Source organism: Notolepis coatsorum (assembly GCF_963971535.1).
Source record: "Notolepis coatsorum genome assembly, chromosome: 7".
NCBI lineage: Eukaryota > Metazoa > Chordata > Actinopteri > Aulopiformes > Paralepididae > Notolepis > Notolepis coatsorum.
This window is the reverse complement of record NC_140171.1, coordinates 5,718,847-5,735,685: the sequence shown is the minus strand read 5'-3', so window position 1 is coordinate 5,735,685 and position 16,839 is coordinate 5,718,847. Positions and strand designations below refer to the sequence as shown.

The following is a 16,839-nucleotide window of genomic DNA, read 5'->3' as shown; positions in this document are numbered from 1 at the left end:
AGATATTTCCACTACTCCAAATCAAGAAAAAACGAATTAATACAAATAGACATAGTGTCAGTGTAATGATCAGATCATAACCCAACCCCCTCCAATGTACAGTAAATGTCCTAACCCAATAATACACAAGACCCTCTTCTTGGGACCAAGTAAGGTTTCGTCGATAATCCAATGTACAGTTACCCCCCCCCCCCCACCCGCCTACCCAACCCCCCCCCCCCCAACCACCTCCAATGTACAGTTTGCCCCCCCCCACCTACCCAACCCCCCCACCCCACCTACCCAACCTCCTCCAATGTACAGTTTCTTCGTCAAATGTATATACTCTCTTTTTTAGACTCTTTTTGTATCACAAACAGTACTGTATTTGTAAATCTGATATGTCATAAATGTATAGTACTGTCTATCTGTATGTCATATATGTTATGATGAATTGAAAATGGGGGACCCTGATGTAAACAAGACGAAAGTCTTTCTCTGGTCTGCATCCCCTTAACAATTGTGTGTATTGAGCTGTACTGTACTGTACCCATTCTGCAATCTGTTAATAAAGTTTTCAATCAATCAATCAATCAAACCCGCACAGTGCAATACTCCAATTCAGCCATTGGCAATTCAGCCATTGGGTGGGTGGCGCTGCTGAGCGGGCAAATTCCTGAGGGGCCTGACAGTGTGGGGCCTGAGAGTGCTGGGGCTGACGTTCTGCAGATGGATGCTTCTCGCAAGAATCCCGAGTAGGGTATATCTGCAGAGCCACAGAGCCCCGGCTGCCTGTAGGTTTTTACCAACCCACTTTCACTTTCAGTTTTATTTTTAACCCTAACCCTAACCCTAACCCGCAACACGGAACACAGAAATGCAAATGCTGTCGAGTCCTCACGCGTGCTTACGAAACCAAGCCGCATTTCTCGGAAACGCTCTCTGATTGGCACTGACTGACGCTCTCTGATAGGCCACTGACGCGTTTGCCCAATCCGTGACGTGACGAGCTGTGTCTTTGCCCATTTCCACGTCAAACAGCCTGCAAAGTGCAAACTACCTGGCATTCTATCGCCATGCTCTAAGACAAACTCTAACCTTAACCAACTAAGCTTAACCGTCGAAAGAACTTGCCGTCACGCTCTAAGACAAACTCTAACCTTAAAGGGGAACTCCAACATTTTGGGAAATTAGCTTATTTAACATCTTCCCTGGAGTTAGACAAGAAGATACATACCTTTTTTGTCTCTGTGCGTGCATTTAGCTTTGGGAATAGACGCTCCGTTAGCATAGCTTAGCTTCATCACTGGAAGTGAGGCAGATCCGTAGCCTTACAGTGCCTTACAGTGTATTGTAAGGTCTGACATTGACCAAATTTGATATGCATGACCTTGGTGGGCTCTAGGTCAACCCCTGAAAAGGGGGTCAATGTCAGACCTTGCAATCAAAAGTTAGGGGGCGCACTGAAATTATGGCAAGGGTTATTAGCCCCCTAACTTTTGATTGCAAAGTCTGACATTGACCCCCTTTTCAGGAGTTGACCTAGAGCCCACCAAGGTCATGCATATCAATCAATATCAATATCATCTATCGCCATGCTCTGCGACAAACTCTAACCTTAACCAACTCCGAAAGAATGCCTAAACTTAACCCTAACCTTAACCAACTCCGAAAGAATGCCTAAACTTAACCCTAACCTTAACCAACTCCGAAAGAATGCCTAAACTTAACCCTAACCTTAACCAACTCCGAAAGAATGCCTAAACTTAACCGGCGAAAGAATGCATGTTTATAGCGAGAGATGATAAATTAATTAAACGTAAAAGAAAAAAAGAAAAAATTGAAGTGATTCAAACTTGTCACAAACGCACCGCAGGCTCCACAGCAAGGCGGCGAACGAGTTGAGCTAACCGTCGATGTTAAAACAGGGGGGATTACGGCTGCATAATGCCGCGCCGCTGCCGCTCTGCCGCGGGGCGTGTCGCGGCCAATCAGGGAAAACGCGGAAGCACTCGGCAGCACTCTTCGGCTGGGATTAAAGAATAGGGCGCCCAGACATTGGGCTTGCGGCTCTGCAGATTTATGCTGGAGTGGGAGGAGGAGGTTGTCTTCTTCTTTGGAGTTAATGGCGGGTCGCAACAACCACAGAAATGTGCATACCGCCACCTACTGTACAACCCAGCAACTGCAGCGGATAAGGCAAGAAGAACCCGGCAAAGAAAAGAAAACAATAAAGAAAAACCAACAAACCCAGAACAAACAAAACAAAATACCCAACCCTAACATCATCACCACCCTATACAAACGTAACACAAATAAAACTAAACGGTTTTGAGGTTGTGTTGGTGGTGTGAAGAGCCGCGAGAGGTTGAAAGGGGAGTGGAGGGGGAGGTGCACAAAAAAGAAAAAAAAGGTATAGTACAGTACATCCGGGTACTCTCCGGGGGGACTATAAAAAGAAGGAAGAGTCATTACGTCAGAATGCCAGCGTTCTATGTTCTGCTTTGGTGCCAGACTTTTGATTGATTGATTGATTGATTGATTGATTGATTGATTGATTGATTGATTGAAAACTTTATTAACATATTGCAGAATGGGTACAATTAATACAGTACGGCTCAATACAAACAACTGCTAAGAGAGGATGAAGATCAGAAGAATACTTTCGTCTTGTTTACAAACGGGTCCTCCATTTTCAATTCATCAAGACATGTATAAACTTCTTGAATCTGAATCTTGAATCGTATATGACATACAACTGACATACAAATATACGGTAGTGTGTAAGAAAGAGAGAACATCATAAAAAAAAATGTAAGTCCGGAGGGGAAGAAACTGTACATTAGAAATAGAGGGGATTGGGTGGGGGAGTGGGATTTTGACATTTACCGGGGCCCGTTTCTAATTGCAGCCACCCGTAGGTGCTCTTTGAGAGCGGTTTTGAAGGAGGGTAGGGCGTTCACGCGCTACACAGTGACGTGATGATGACCCTTCCTTCTTTTATAGTTTCCTTGGTACTACTCTCCCGCTCCCTTTTCCTTCCTTGTAATGTACATGCCACAGCTGTCTGTGTGTACTGTGTAGCAGGAGTGTGTAGTAGTAGTCTCGTCTGTAGGCCATGGATTTTATTCTCGGGTCACGTTATGGAAATTATATGCAAATGTGTCGACGGGTATATATCAGGCTCGCGCCCTGAAAACAGTTAGCTAAATGGAGATTTAAATGTCCTGTTGTCAGGGTTGTGTGAGCCACACCTACTGTGGCTACTGTTGCAATACTGTCAAGTATTTCTGTGTGTGACAAATACAATAGGCATGTATGACGTTATAATATTAAAAAAAAATAGGAATTGAATAGATGTCCTATAAACGGTTTGAAAGATTGGATACATATATATTTTTTTTTAATGCACATACCGTTTAACCGTTTGAAAGTTTTGACAATGATTTTATTCATTATCGATCTATAATTTTTATTTAATAGACAGGTATTGCATTATTCCACATCAGGCTTGGGGGGTGTGAAGAAGCATCTGATCTAGTTCCACAGGTGTGATGCTATTCTGTTAATTCAGAGGTTGTATGTATCATTTTGTGATGCATATTATGGTATATTTTGTTTAAGAAATAATGAAAGTGTTTATAGTTGAATAGAAGAGAGGAACTAAACGTGCAGTAGTAGACCGAGGAAACAGATCAGTGAGACATTGGGGTGTTTTAGAAAAGCTTATAGCAATGAAGGCCAGGGATGTGGATCTGTAATGAAGGCCAGGGATGTGAATCTGTAACCCGTCTGGATTAAAACATGAGCTGCCCTTCAAGAGAAACATTCACCGCTCAGCCAAAAGGCCCTGGCCAAGACTAAGAGAGGTGTCAGGCTTACTAGGCTTCAGGCCAAGAGAGATGTCAGGCTTACTAGGCTTCAGGCCAAGAGAGATGTCAGGCTTACTAGGCTTCAGGCCAAGAGAGATGTCAGGCTTACTAGGCTTCAGGCCAAGAGCGATGCCAGGCTTACTAGGCTTCAGACCACGGATATATCTGGTTGGATGCCAAACTTTTTTTTCGTTGTACTGTACTTGTGCTGTATAATGACAATACATTTTAATCTAATCTACTAGGCTTCAGGCCGAGGGATATATTAGGCCTACTAGGCTTCAGACCGAGGGATATATTAGGACTACTAGGCTTCAGGCCGAGGGATATATTAGGCCTACTAGGCTTCAGACCGAGGGATATATTAGGCCTACTAGGCTTCAGACCGAGGGATATATTAGGACTACTAGGCTTCAGGCCGAGGGATATATTAGGCCTACTAGGCTTCAGGCCGAGGGATATATTAGGCCTACTAGGCTTCAGGCCGAGGGATATATTAGGCCTACTAGGCTTCAGGCCGAGGGATATATTAGGCCTACTAGGCTTCAGACCGAGGGATATATTAGGCCTACTAGGCTTCAGGCCGAGGGATATATTAGGCCTACTAGGCTTCAGACCGAGGGATATATTAGGCCTACTAGGCTTCAGGCAGGGCTCTTCTGCGTAGTCCTTTCATTCACTCCCTCTAGTCTAGATGACTTCCTAGGAACCAGTGTCTCATAACACAAGTAGCCTAAGAGTGGCGCAGCAGTGGTTAGCACCGTTGCCTCACAGCAAGAAGGTCCTGGGTTCAAACCAAGTCACTGGTCCCCAGGCTGGGTCAAACCAAGTCACTGGTCCCCAGGATGGGTCAAACCAAGTCTCTGGTCCCCAGGATGGGTCAAACCAAGTCTCTGGTCCCCAGGCTGGGTCAAACCAAGTCTCTGGTCCCCAGGCTGGGTCAAACCAAGTCACTGTTCCCCAGGCTGGGTCAAACCAAGTCACTGGTCCCCAGTCGTCACACTGTTGGGTCAAACCAAGTCACTGGTCCCCAGACTGGGTCAAACCAAGTCACTGGTCCCCAGGCTGGGTCAAACCAAGTCACTGGTCCCCAGGCTGGGTCAAACCAAGTCCCTGGTCCCCTGTCGTCACACTACTGGGTCAAACCAAGTCCCTAGTCCCCAGTCTGGGTCGAACCAAGTCCCTGGTCCCCTGTCGTCACACTACTGGGTCAAACCAAGTCCCTCGTCCCCAGGTGCCTGTCTGCTGGGTGAAACCAAGTCACTGGTCCCCAGACTGGGTCAAACCAAGTCACTGGTCCCCAGGCTGGGTCAAACCAAGTCACTGGCCCCCAGGCTGGGTCAAACCAAGTCACTGGCCCCCCAGGCTCTGCGCACTTCTGGGTCAAACCAAGTCACTGGCCCCCTGTCGTCACACTGCTGGGTCAAATGCAGAGGAACAACTTCCCCCGCAGGGATTAACAAAATAAAGTGTAACTTGTTGTTACTATTTATTGCACCATTCTTTTCAAGTAATACCGGTTCATGGGTTTTATTCACAGACACATATTTCTCAGTTCAATATGTAACAAAAAACAGGACACGTTAAGCACTGGGATATGATACATCTTCATAACGTGGAACATTTTGGCAATGCAATAATTCATCCGGAAGAGACGGACACACACAGCAATAACAACATTCAAAAAAATGAACATGGATTGAAGCAGTTCTATGCTGCACTATGCATGTCTTCATTGAAAAATAGTGTATTGTCCCTTTAGATCAGGGGACAGAGGCAAACGAGGGCTTGAAGAGATAGTTTGGCCGTTTTGACATCGTGTGGTATGAGATACTTGCCAGTACTGTAGTGGATGCAGAGCTATCAGCTCCAGGGTTTTGGCCCGGGTTTCCGGATCTGACGTAAGCTAATAGCTCTGCATCTAATGTCCGGAAATATCTAAACTATCCCTATAAATAAATAAATAAATAAATAACACAATATCTAACACAGGAGGAAAGTCAAAACAATTATCATGATGTACACACTCTCACTCGCCCCATAACACGCACGCATGTGCACACACATCATGCACACACACCACACGCACACACACACACACACAGCACACAAGGTTAGATATAGATTTAGATACTATTCCAAATCACACGTGTCTTCAGCCGCGGGTCCTGGAGCGATGCTAGCTGTTGTCCCTGTTCACTGTCGCCTGACGTTCGGATGGATATCGACGAGTATTGCTCGTATAAAACCTGGATGCTTCTTTCAAATTATACTGAGTAAGCAAAAACCCCTAAGACCAGCGGAAGAGACAATTGCCCCTCCATCACCCCCCCCCCCCCCCCCTGATCCCCACCCACCCCTCATATACAGTATATATGTACAAATATCACACTGCTTGTTCGGTTGACGCTTGTCGTTTGGGTGAAGGCTTTTCCTTTAAAGCTGACGTTTTAATAGTTCCTGTACACAACTCGTACTGTATCTCCTCTGCTTGGTTTGCCGTTGACTGATATTATTAAGAGTGATGAGCTCGACCGCGTGCCTCCTGAGTTGAAGGGCCTCCTCCTCCTGAGTTGAAGGGCCTCCTCCTCCTCCGCTGAAGGCCTCCTCAGTTGAAGACCTCCTTGTTGATCCACATCAGACTGCGAGTCTCGTTGGGCTTGCATTCGTACTCGATGTCGCTGAACTTGTTGCCGAACTGGCAGTGCTCTCTCTTGTAGTAGTTGTATAACTTCACCTGCCAAATGGTCTCAAACTGCCCCGCCTTGGGAAACTGAGGAAACAGCGGGCGTTAGTAGTTAGTATGTATACACACTTAAATATATATATTTTTTGATCCACTCTTTCTCCTCCTATTTTCTGTATTTTTCCTCCCATCCCAATTTTAGTCATGCTCATGCCAATTCTCCCCTTCCTGGTCGTTGCGCACATGTGCCCCGCACTGGTCGGTCTAGGGAGCCCTGAAGTCTATCACATGCTTCCTCCGATACGTAGGAGACAGCCAGCAGCCTCTTTTCACCTGGCAGCGAGGACTCTTATTGGCGAAGTGTAACGCGTGGGAGGATCACACTACCTTCACCATTTCCCTCCCTCGCTGTGCAGGTGCCCCGACCGACCTGTAGGAGTCGCTGTTTACAACGACCAGATTACCACCCCACCGGCTTCCCTCCCGCTGACTCTGCCAATTGAGCCAGTATGACGACCGGTCAAGCCGGAGGCACCGCTGACAGCCGGATTCGATACCAGTGTCTCTTGCGGTGGTAGACAGACGCTTAGTCCGCTGCGCCACCCAGCTGCCCACTTAAATATATATTTATATTTATCATATATATTAGTATGTATACACCGAAATAAATATTTATATTTATCATATATTTATATGTATCATATATATTAGTATGTATACACCTAAATATATATTTATATTTATCATATTAGTATGTATACAGATTCTTATTTACAATGATGGACTGGCAAAAAACAACGCCTCTTGAAGGGAGGGGGGGGGGCTGAAAAGGAATTCAGGATTAAACATTTCCGACATACAATATTATGTTATTAGAATATAAATATACATACAATAAGCATTATAGCAGTGAGAGGGGCACCATGACAGACAGGGGGTCGGGGATGTTACTGGGTTGAGAAACAGTTGCAGGAATCAGTGAGAATGTTCATCAGAGAGAGCTTGAATGTTGACTTATAGGCATAAAGGTGACCAGTTTGAGAGATCACTGTAGGTTGTTCCAGTCCCTGGCAGCAGCAGCAGCCCTGAGTGACCAAGTGCCGTGTATGTTTTAGGAATCTTTAGGAGAATGCGTTGAGCAGAACGAGTGTTGTAAGTGGCAGATGTGATTTGCAACGGGTGACATAGGTAAGGGGGGGGGGGGGGGACAACCTAAGGAGGGTTTTGTAAATGAGCATGAACCAGTGCATATTGCGACGGGTGTGCAGGGATGGCCAGTTGACGGAGGAGTAAAGGGTGCAGTGTGTGAGTGTTGAAAGGGGCGCTGGTGGTGGCAAACCGGATAGCAGCAGAGTGGTAGAGGACATCAAGTTTGTGGAGTGAGGTCTTACATGAAGATCTGTAGACTATGTCACCATAATCAAGCATGGGGAGTATTGTCATTTGAATCAGAGTGAGTTTAGCAGAGAGGAAGTGAAGGTGGAGCGCATTCTGTACAAGAAGCCAAGTTTGGATTTGACCTTAGACTGTAATCTGGTGACGTGGTGAGAGAGAGACAGAGTGCTGTCTAGCCAGATCCCCAAGTATTTATACTCAGTGACCTGGTCCAGAACAGCGCCCCCTCAAGGGTGGTGATGATGTCGCGGCCAGTGGGGGTTGCAGCAGAGCCCCTCCTCCCAAACCACATGACCTCGGCGTTGCTGGTGTTAAGCAGGAGGTTGACGGAGGAAAAGGCCTGCTGGACCATACGGAAGCTATCCTGGAGTGAGGCGAGTACTAAATCTGGGGAGGGACCGACGGAATAGAGAACGGTGTCATCGGTGTAAAAAGGTGAATAGAAGAATTTATAACCGAGTATGCAATATCATTTATATAAATGGAGAAGAGTGTGGGGGCTAGGATCGATCCCTGGGGTATACACCCTTAGTGACGGCCGGGGAGGGGTTGTGAGAGGAAGTGGTCCGATTTCACCCGTCGCACCCGGTCAGTGAGGTAGTTTGTGAACCAAGCCAGTGAATGATCTCAATGGTGCTCGGCCTGTCAGTGAGGATGGAATGATTTAGATGCCATCGTTCCATAATGTGACCGATCGTATGGGTCACCTCCTGCGTTGTGTTAGTTTTTCAATGCCCCGAGGGAGTTTTTCAAACCCGGGTCGGCCGCACCGCGGGAGACATCACAGACCGCTATACCAAGAGGTGAATTCACTGCTTGGTAACGTGTCTATGTGTCTTTTTTTAAGGGGAAGTGGGTTTAACTCGCAGTACCGCTTACTGCCACAGTCACTTCACAACACAGTCCATCGTGACTGTGGATATTACCTCCGTTACACATACATAATAATATATATTATTTTATATTATTATATAAATATTTATTTATATATTTCCATATCTGTCTGAATATACCTGCATATAATCCTTCTAGATACCTATTCATACACCTGCATATAACCCGTATAACTCTGTATGATAGCGCATGTACAATAATGCTGTATATACCGTATGCATTTTTATATCTATATTTACCTTATATATTTTTTTTCAGGTATATACATCTGTCTGTATATACCTGCACAGTAAATTTTCGCAGAGTAAACTTTACTCAAACTTGAGTACATTTTACTCAAACTTGCCGCTGGCCAGTATGACTTATACTACCTGTAACGTTCTGGGTTCTCTGGCTGTTGCCTGAGAAGAACCATACCACCATTCGGACACCTGTCACTTGCTTCCCTCTGTCACTGATTGTCTGTGTTCTCTGATTCGCTGTCAGGGGCGGACCTTCCTACAGGCGATATAGGCGGTCGCCTAGAGCGCCACCCAGAGGGGGGCGCCAAAAAAAAATCTTTTAATTTTTTTTTTTTTTTTTTTAATTTTTAATTTTTTTTTCTCTGTGCAGTTTTGGCGCCCCCCTCTATATCTGCAACCATTATTTTTACATCAAAAAAATTCTAACATAAGGGAAAATGAGCCAAAAATCTAAAACGGTCGGCCGGTCTGAGCCTCAGCTTTAGGTGTTCACACAGTCAGAACATGCTAGAGCGCTGTGCATTGATGGGTATCGGTCAAGTGTTTATAGAATTGAGCGTTGAGGAAAGAAAGACTAACGTTAGAGAACTATGAAGAGGCAAAAGCCATAAAAAAAAGAAAATTACAGTGGTGAATCTCGCCTAGGGCGCCAAATGTGCTAGGTCCGCCCCTGACTGTGGTGCGTGTGGAATGTTTGGAATGTGACCCTATGTAACCCCTTGTCTTCCCGGCTGTGTTTTATCGTCGGTTCTTCATTCTACTTCCAGCGTCGGTCGGTACACGGTGGTACCCTGGATCACGGACGTTCCCCTGGCACCCCATCGTCCTGTATTAGTTAGGTTTATTATTTTGTGTGCTTTCTCAGTAGACGCTCGGTGTCATTGCTATACCTTTTGAACAAGCAACAACTCTCTGACTCCTTTCTTCCTCCACAACTGGTATACCTTGTCGTCAACACTCCCCCGTAACAACTACCATAGTGTCTGTATACCTTTATCACTATATGTAACGGGGAAGCCCGTGGGTATGTCCACAGTCACGGAAACAGGTGTGTTGACGAGTGACTGTGGCAGTGCGGGCTGGTAAATTAAACTCACTTCCCCATAACAGGGTTAACAGACGCATAGGTACGGTAGTTAGGAGTGAATTCACTTCTTAGTGCAGCGGCCTGTGTCGTCGCCCGCGGACGCGGGAGCCCCCTGTTAGACTCCCCCTCGGGACATTCTCATTTAACATCAAACACAACGCAGACCCAGTATGATCCGTCATATATACATAATACCACAACTGTGTACATACATCTGATTAGCACTATTACTCAGTGGTACTAATTTATATATGTTATACACAGTTTAATGACCTGTACATTGTATATGACTATTGCTCTTATACTGTTACATTTGCACTCTGGTTGGATGCCAAACTTCTTTTCATTGTACTGTACTTGTGCTGTATGATGACTAATACAGTTTAATCGAATCGAATCTAGTATGGGTGAAGCTCTAACCATGGCGGTGTTGGTACCGCATGCACTGCCCACTGAGCTGTGACACTACACCAAGGAACACAAACGCTTTCTCCACAGAAAAATATATTATGGGCACATGACAGTAAAACCAGACTAAGCTATAATATTGTTAAAGGAACACGCTAACATTATGAGAAATGTGCTTACTGTCTTCTCCAGAGTCAGACAAGAAGATAGATATGGATTTCCTCACTGTGTGTAAAAAAAAGCTATTCAGCTGCAAGCTAGCAAAAAAAATAAAAAATAAATCTCCCGGAGTTTTAAGCTAGGCTAGCCGGTCCGTATCCGCTTCCAGTCATTTGTGCTGAGCTATAGCTAGCTTGCAGCTGAATAGCTTTCTACTGATGAACACACACAGAGGAAACTTGGTATATCTTCTTGTCCGACTCCAGAGAAGACGGTGAGCTCATTCCCCCATAAATTGGCGCGCCGTTCCTTTAACTATTTTCCAAGTCTGGTCCAAGAACAATTACTTCAATGGATATCTCAATTGAGGAAACATCTTTATAGTCTAGAAAGGCTTAGTGAAACCGACCCTTAAAGGGTTACTGAATGAGTCCCTTGGCCCGTGTTTACTAAATACTTTATACCTCTATAGCGACTTGGATGGGTTGCCTGTCTCCGCTCTTCGTAGGAGGCACCCCCTCGGTGTCATACTGGCCGTGGTAAACCACCGACTCCTCGTCCTTAGACTGCTGCTCCAGGGGGAAGGTGATACCGCCGATGTTCATGGTGCTGTGTGGGCGAAGGAAGGAACACTGAGGAGGACGGACGCCGGTAGAGATACTTGGACCCCCCACCCAGACCTGGGGGGACCCTGATGTAAACAAGACGAAAGTCTTTCTCTGGTCTGCATCGCCTTAACAATTGTGTGTATTGAGCTGTACTGTACACTGTACCCATTCTGCAATCTGTTAATAAAGTTTTCAATCAATCAATCAAACCTGTAACACCTGCTGCAGGCCTCGGAGAGGAGAACCCATTTAATAAAACCGCCCGCGAGTCTATATTTATGCGCACCGTGACATTATGGATCATCAGAGGCAACAAACGGCGCTTGTCTATTAATTTAAAATGCATTATCCGAAGCGTCGGTATCTGTGCTATACATTATTTATTAAAGCAGATATCGGATGCAGCAACCATGGCCCACGGGAGGCAGGCACTATAGCGAAGCTAAACATGCACTTAAATCATAAATGCATTCGGACAATCTGTCTTATTATAAGTGTGGGCCTAAAGCTGAATGATGCACCAACAGAAAGATGAAGAGAACAGCTGAGGATGTAGCCCCTGAGCCCTGACTGAATCCAGGAATAATAGGCCTATAAATATATAGGATCTATTATCAAAATATGAAAGAACTATGTTATAGGATGATCGAACACACAAACCGTTTATTACACTTACGTGGCATCGGAATTCCCTGGCTTCAAAACCACCCCGATCTTGTATTTGGATCCTGTCAGCAGCTTTATTGTCCGGTTCTGGCCAAACCTCGTCCCGTCCACCTTAAAGAACACCGGCCCGTCGTTCGGTTGGATTTTGAGCGAAATTGAGATGTTGATAATCGGCGGCACGTCGTCCATGATGATTGACTAATAATAAGAAATGTGGGTGAATTTGGGTTTCTGTCTGATGATGATGATGGTTGAGAGAGAGAGCGGACCGGATGCTGTGTGTGTGCGTGCGTGTGTTCATCACCAGCTGCGCGCACGAAAGAGGACGCCGTGACGTGTACAGTACAGCGGCGGTGAAAGGGAAACATGAAATCCCCCAACAATGGGGCACAATAGTCCATCTGTCCACGGTCATTAGGTGGGCAAACATTCCGCACGTGACGTCACGTTATCGATCTGATGTCATGTGAAGTGCAACGTTGCTTAAAAGCCTTTTGTATTACAGGGCCAGAGCATTGTTGTTATGTTATCAGGTCTGCATGCCCTTAACAATTGTGTGTATTGTTGAGCTGTACTGTATATTGTTCCCATTGTGCAATCTGTTAATAAAGCTTTCAATCAATCAATCAATCAATCAATGGGCGTGCGATTTCAGTCGCGATGCCTTTAGCCACCAAGCCCTGCTGTCCGTGGTGCTGAACTCCGCGTCACCTGGCGACTGACTGACTGTCCCTGTCCAGGGTCCTGAAATAACTGGTACCCAGCCCATCATATAGGGGGGCTTCGTTTACATAGTAGTAGATAAATAGTGCATTTATATAGCAGCTTTTATCCAAAACGCTTTAACAATTTTTTGTTCCTCACATTCACCCATTCACTCACACATTGATTGATTGATTGATTGATTGATTGAAAACTTTATTAACAGATTGCAGAATGGGTACAGTACAGTACAGCTCAATACACACAATTGTTAAGGGGATGCAGACCAGAGAAAGAATTTCGTCTTGTTTACATCAGGGTCCCCCATTTTCAATTCATCATAACATACATGACATACAGGTAGACAGTACTGCTACATCTATACGCAACACTTTGATGAACATTGTTACTCAGCTGATAGAGTTATACCCTTCTTGCTGTCTTGTCGCACAGAACTTGTAAGTCGCTTTGGATAAAAGCGTCAGCTAAATGACTAAATGTAAATGTATACATTTATGACATACCAGATTTACAAATACAGTACTGTTTGTGATACAAAAAGAGTCTAAAAAAGAGACTAGACTGACTGTCTGTCCCTGTCCAGTGTTCTGAAATAAGGTACCCAGTCCATCATATAGGGGGGCTTCGTTTACATAGTGGTGCATTTATATAGCAGCTTTTATCCAAAACGCTTTAATAATTATTTGTTCCTCACATTCACCCATTCACTCAAACAAATCATACACCGATTGCGGAGGCAACCATGCAAGGTGCCAACCTGCACATCGGGAGCTTAGGGGTTAAGTGTCTTGCTCAAGGACACATCAACATGTTCAGTTCAGTTCAGTTATTTTTTATTTCGGGCTTTGGACACATAACAACGGTCATTCTATAAATCATCAACGTTTTACCAGCTGCTATTGCAGCATTGTCCAATTGTCCGAAAAGGGCTAGGGAGAAGCACTAGGCTTGTCGGGCCCTACCCCTGAAGATTTATTTATTTTCTTTTTGTTTTTTACATAGATACATAGTACATACATATAGTACATATTACAGTACACACATGCTGCCCAGGAGGAGCTGGAATCGAACCGGGAACCTTCCGACTACCAGACGACCGTATACTCCTTCGAGTTTTTTTTTACATGCACCATATCCTTATATATTGTACCTTAAAGGCAGACGGACCAAAAGGGTTATAACAGCATTCAACATTTTGGGCCTCAGAAAAGTCATGTAATTATTTGTCAGATTTGTTATAGAAAAAAGTGTATTGGCACAACATTTTTCTAGTATTTCTGATTAGAATAATTAGGCGCAGAATGTACTGTAGACAAACAGTTATTACAGGATAGACAAACAGTCAAAACAAAACGTTAGGTTATGACTATAACCAAGTTCTGTTAGTTAGGGGCGATGCTTGGCATCGCTACTGCACTATCTCGCGTACGTGCACGCGTACTGAATAAACCACAAATGTACCTCTAATACCAGTATTAGTCTGACCACACCCCTCATCAGCTTACCTTCATAAGCAGGTGTGTGGTCACCTGCTCTCCTCCTTCCCAAGCTTTCACCACAAGGTGAGGACAAGGGCTGCAGCGGCGTCCGATGCCAAGCATCGCCCCTAACTAACAGAACTTGGTTATAGTCATAACCTAACGTTCTGTATCGTTAGTGGCTTAGCTTGGCATCGCTACTGCACAAGGGAGGCCAAGCGGAGCCACTTGGCTGACAAATACACCCCGCTGACAGCCCCCCAACCATCAGAACAGGGAGGGCCGAGCCCCCCCGACCCCCCCTAATGGAGGGTAGCCCCCCTATTAGGGACGTCACGGGAGGGCGACGGACCCGACCGTGCGAAGAGGCACTCAAGCAACTCAACGCACAGGGTGAGCAGACCGTGGCTTGACCCCACGACTACACACACGCACAACCCGCATGCCACCCGGGAACGAACGGAGGAACAACCTCGTTACTGCCCCCAGAATCACGGGGTCAAGGGCAAACCCAACCCCGTGGCAAGGCCGTAGCAGCGGAGCACGAAGGAAGACCCAGACCCACCAAAAGGACTGGACTCCCTGGAATGGGGGCCCGGAGAAGTCCATGATGCCAGCATCAAGACCCCACCAGGTGGGCACGTAGTGCCCCGCCCCCCACATCGCCAGCGTATTCGGACAAAGGCCCCTCAGTTACTGCACCTGGTATTCCCAGGCGGAACCAACCAGGCCAGAACCTGCCCAGCTTCCGAGATCGGACGAGACCGGGCGTGTTCAGGTCGGTATGGCCGTAAGCCGAGCGGGCCCCGTCCCCCCAATAGTACACCGCCTGGCACACTGACCCTGCAGAATAGGCAGTCAGCATGGCCGTAAGCACACAAAAAAGGTTAACCAACGGAAGCAGGCAGCGCACCGGGGAAAAACCAGGCAACAGGCTGTTAACCCTAGCCTGGAGACTGCGGACGAGACAGGCGCCAGAGGGGACAGCTGAACACAGCCGCCCCGGCGGAAGGAGCGTAAGCTGGCGGTGTTGCATGACCAAGCCTCCATTTAACAACCCCCACCCAGAGGGGTCGAGGCAGAGAAGGCTGACACGATTGGCAGACGTCATGAACGTGCAGGGGCACCCTCAACCGGTGAACCCGGGAGTTGACACTGCTCCAACACACCAGGGAATCAACCACCTCGGTGTTACCCAATGCGGTGGTTGTTCCTATAACCCCTCAAGAAAAAACTCCAAAACACACCTGCGGGTATACACCGGCTATACCGCAGTACAAGTGTTTCAGTTTCCAAAAAAGGGTTAACCCAGGCCTACGGGTCGCAAACATCACTTCGGACCGGGCCTGGCGGTACGGGAAGCACAGGGTCACCAGAGGAGGTCAAAAAACCACCCCCACAGGCCCCTCTCCGCCATGCGTGAGAGAGGAGCGAAAAATAATGGAGAACCAGCCCCTAAGCACACCGTACCTGGTATTCCCCGGCGGTCTCCCAACCAAGTACTAACCAGGACCAACCTGTGTAGCGGCCGAGATCCGACGAGATCGAGCGCGTACAGAATGGCATGGCTGTAAGCCATGACGACAGTGCTGAGTAAAAACATACCCAACCAGGGTCTCCATAGCGCTTAACCCTGTGACACCCAGACCGACCTGGCATTTTTCCCCCTGAAAAAAGCCCAAGTCCCTCAGGGTACCAGAACAGCAGATCTGCATCCCCGGCGGACAACGGGTTCAACTGATCTGGACCAGCGTGACCAGAACCAGTCCCGTGCCCTAACCACGCCGACATGCCTACTCCAGGAGAAGGGCAGATATGCGTGTTGATCTTAACATGAAAAGAAGGCGCCACCCAGACGTCGGGACGAACCGCGCCTGGTGGCCCACCCCAAGGGCGTGAGACCCCACTACATATGTTCAGATCCATCCCGTCATCATCCCCCAGACATGAACGAGAATCCGTCGACAACCCACCCAGGTCATGGGATGTGGTCGCCGGAAGAGGAAAAACCCCCATCTCAGTTGCTTTATAAAAACGCTGTTTCAACCACAAGCAACTAAGGCGTGCCAGTCAATCGCCTGTTTACAGCGAGCTAGCACTATACGTGCGTCGGGACACACCCCCATCAATGAACAGGCTATTTAGACCTGTCATTGAATCCCCAAGGCGCCCAGGGGAACGACAAGAGGGGTGTGACACTCCCTAACTCCAACACTTCTGGAATAGAAAGAAGGAAGCATCAACAGTATGTATCCCAGTCTACACAGCCGGGGTAAAAAATGTTCACATTTTTACATCCCACCACCCTCCCATAGGAAAGAGACAGGGATCCCCAGAGAGACTTCCCACGCGAGCTGTACAGATTGAAAAGAATATATTGCACCTTGAGCCATGTAAAAAACTGGTTTTAGGGCCTCCGGGGAAGAGGCACCGAACCCATACACACTCAATAAACGAATTGAATCGAATATACATACAATAGAAAAGGACCCTTCTAGAGGGTCCACTCACTTTGACAATCTGAGGAGGAAGGCTCTGTACTCTGATGGAGGCTTCCTCACATGGAAGAAGGAGTCCGAACTCACAGAAGGCCTGAGTAGGCGCTTGGTGAGGAGGAGCCCTGACCACCCCCCCTGAAAACA

At 46.7% G+C, this 16,839-nt stretch overlaps 1 protein-coding gene across 1 annotated transcript; it reads right to left on the bottom strand.

Annotated features, from left to right (window-relative positions):
- Nucleotides 1–6,308: 6,308 nt before the first annotated feature.
- On the bottom strand, nt 6,309–12,224 carry LOC311231956 (CB1 cannabinoid receptor-interacting protein 1-like). Its single transcript, XM_084318598.1, has 3 exons — nt 12,007–12,224; nt 11,187–11,331; nt 6,309–6,624 (listed from the first exon to the last, which is right to left on the bottom strand). Exons 1-3 carry the CDS (start codon nt 12,183–12,185, stop codon nt 6,460–6,462), a joined length of 489 nt encoding a protein of 162 aa, XP_084174724.1. The 5' UTR covers nt 12,186–12,224; the 3' UTR covers nt 6,309–6,459.
- Nucleotides 12,225–16,839: the final 4,615 nt, after the last annotated feature.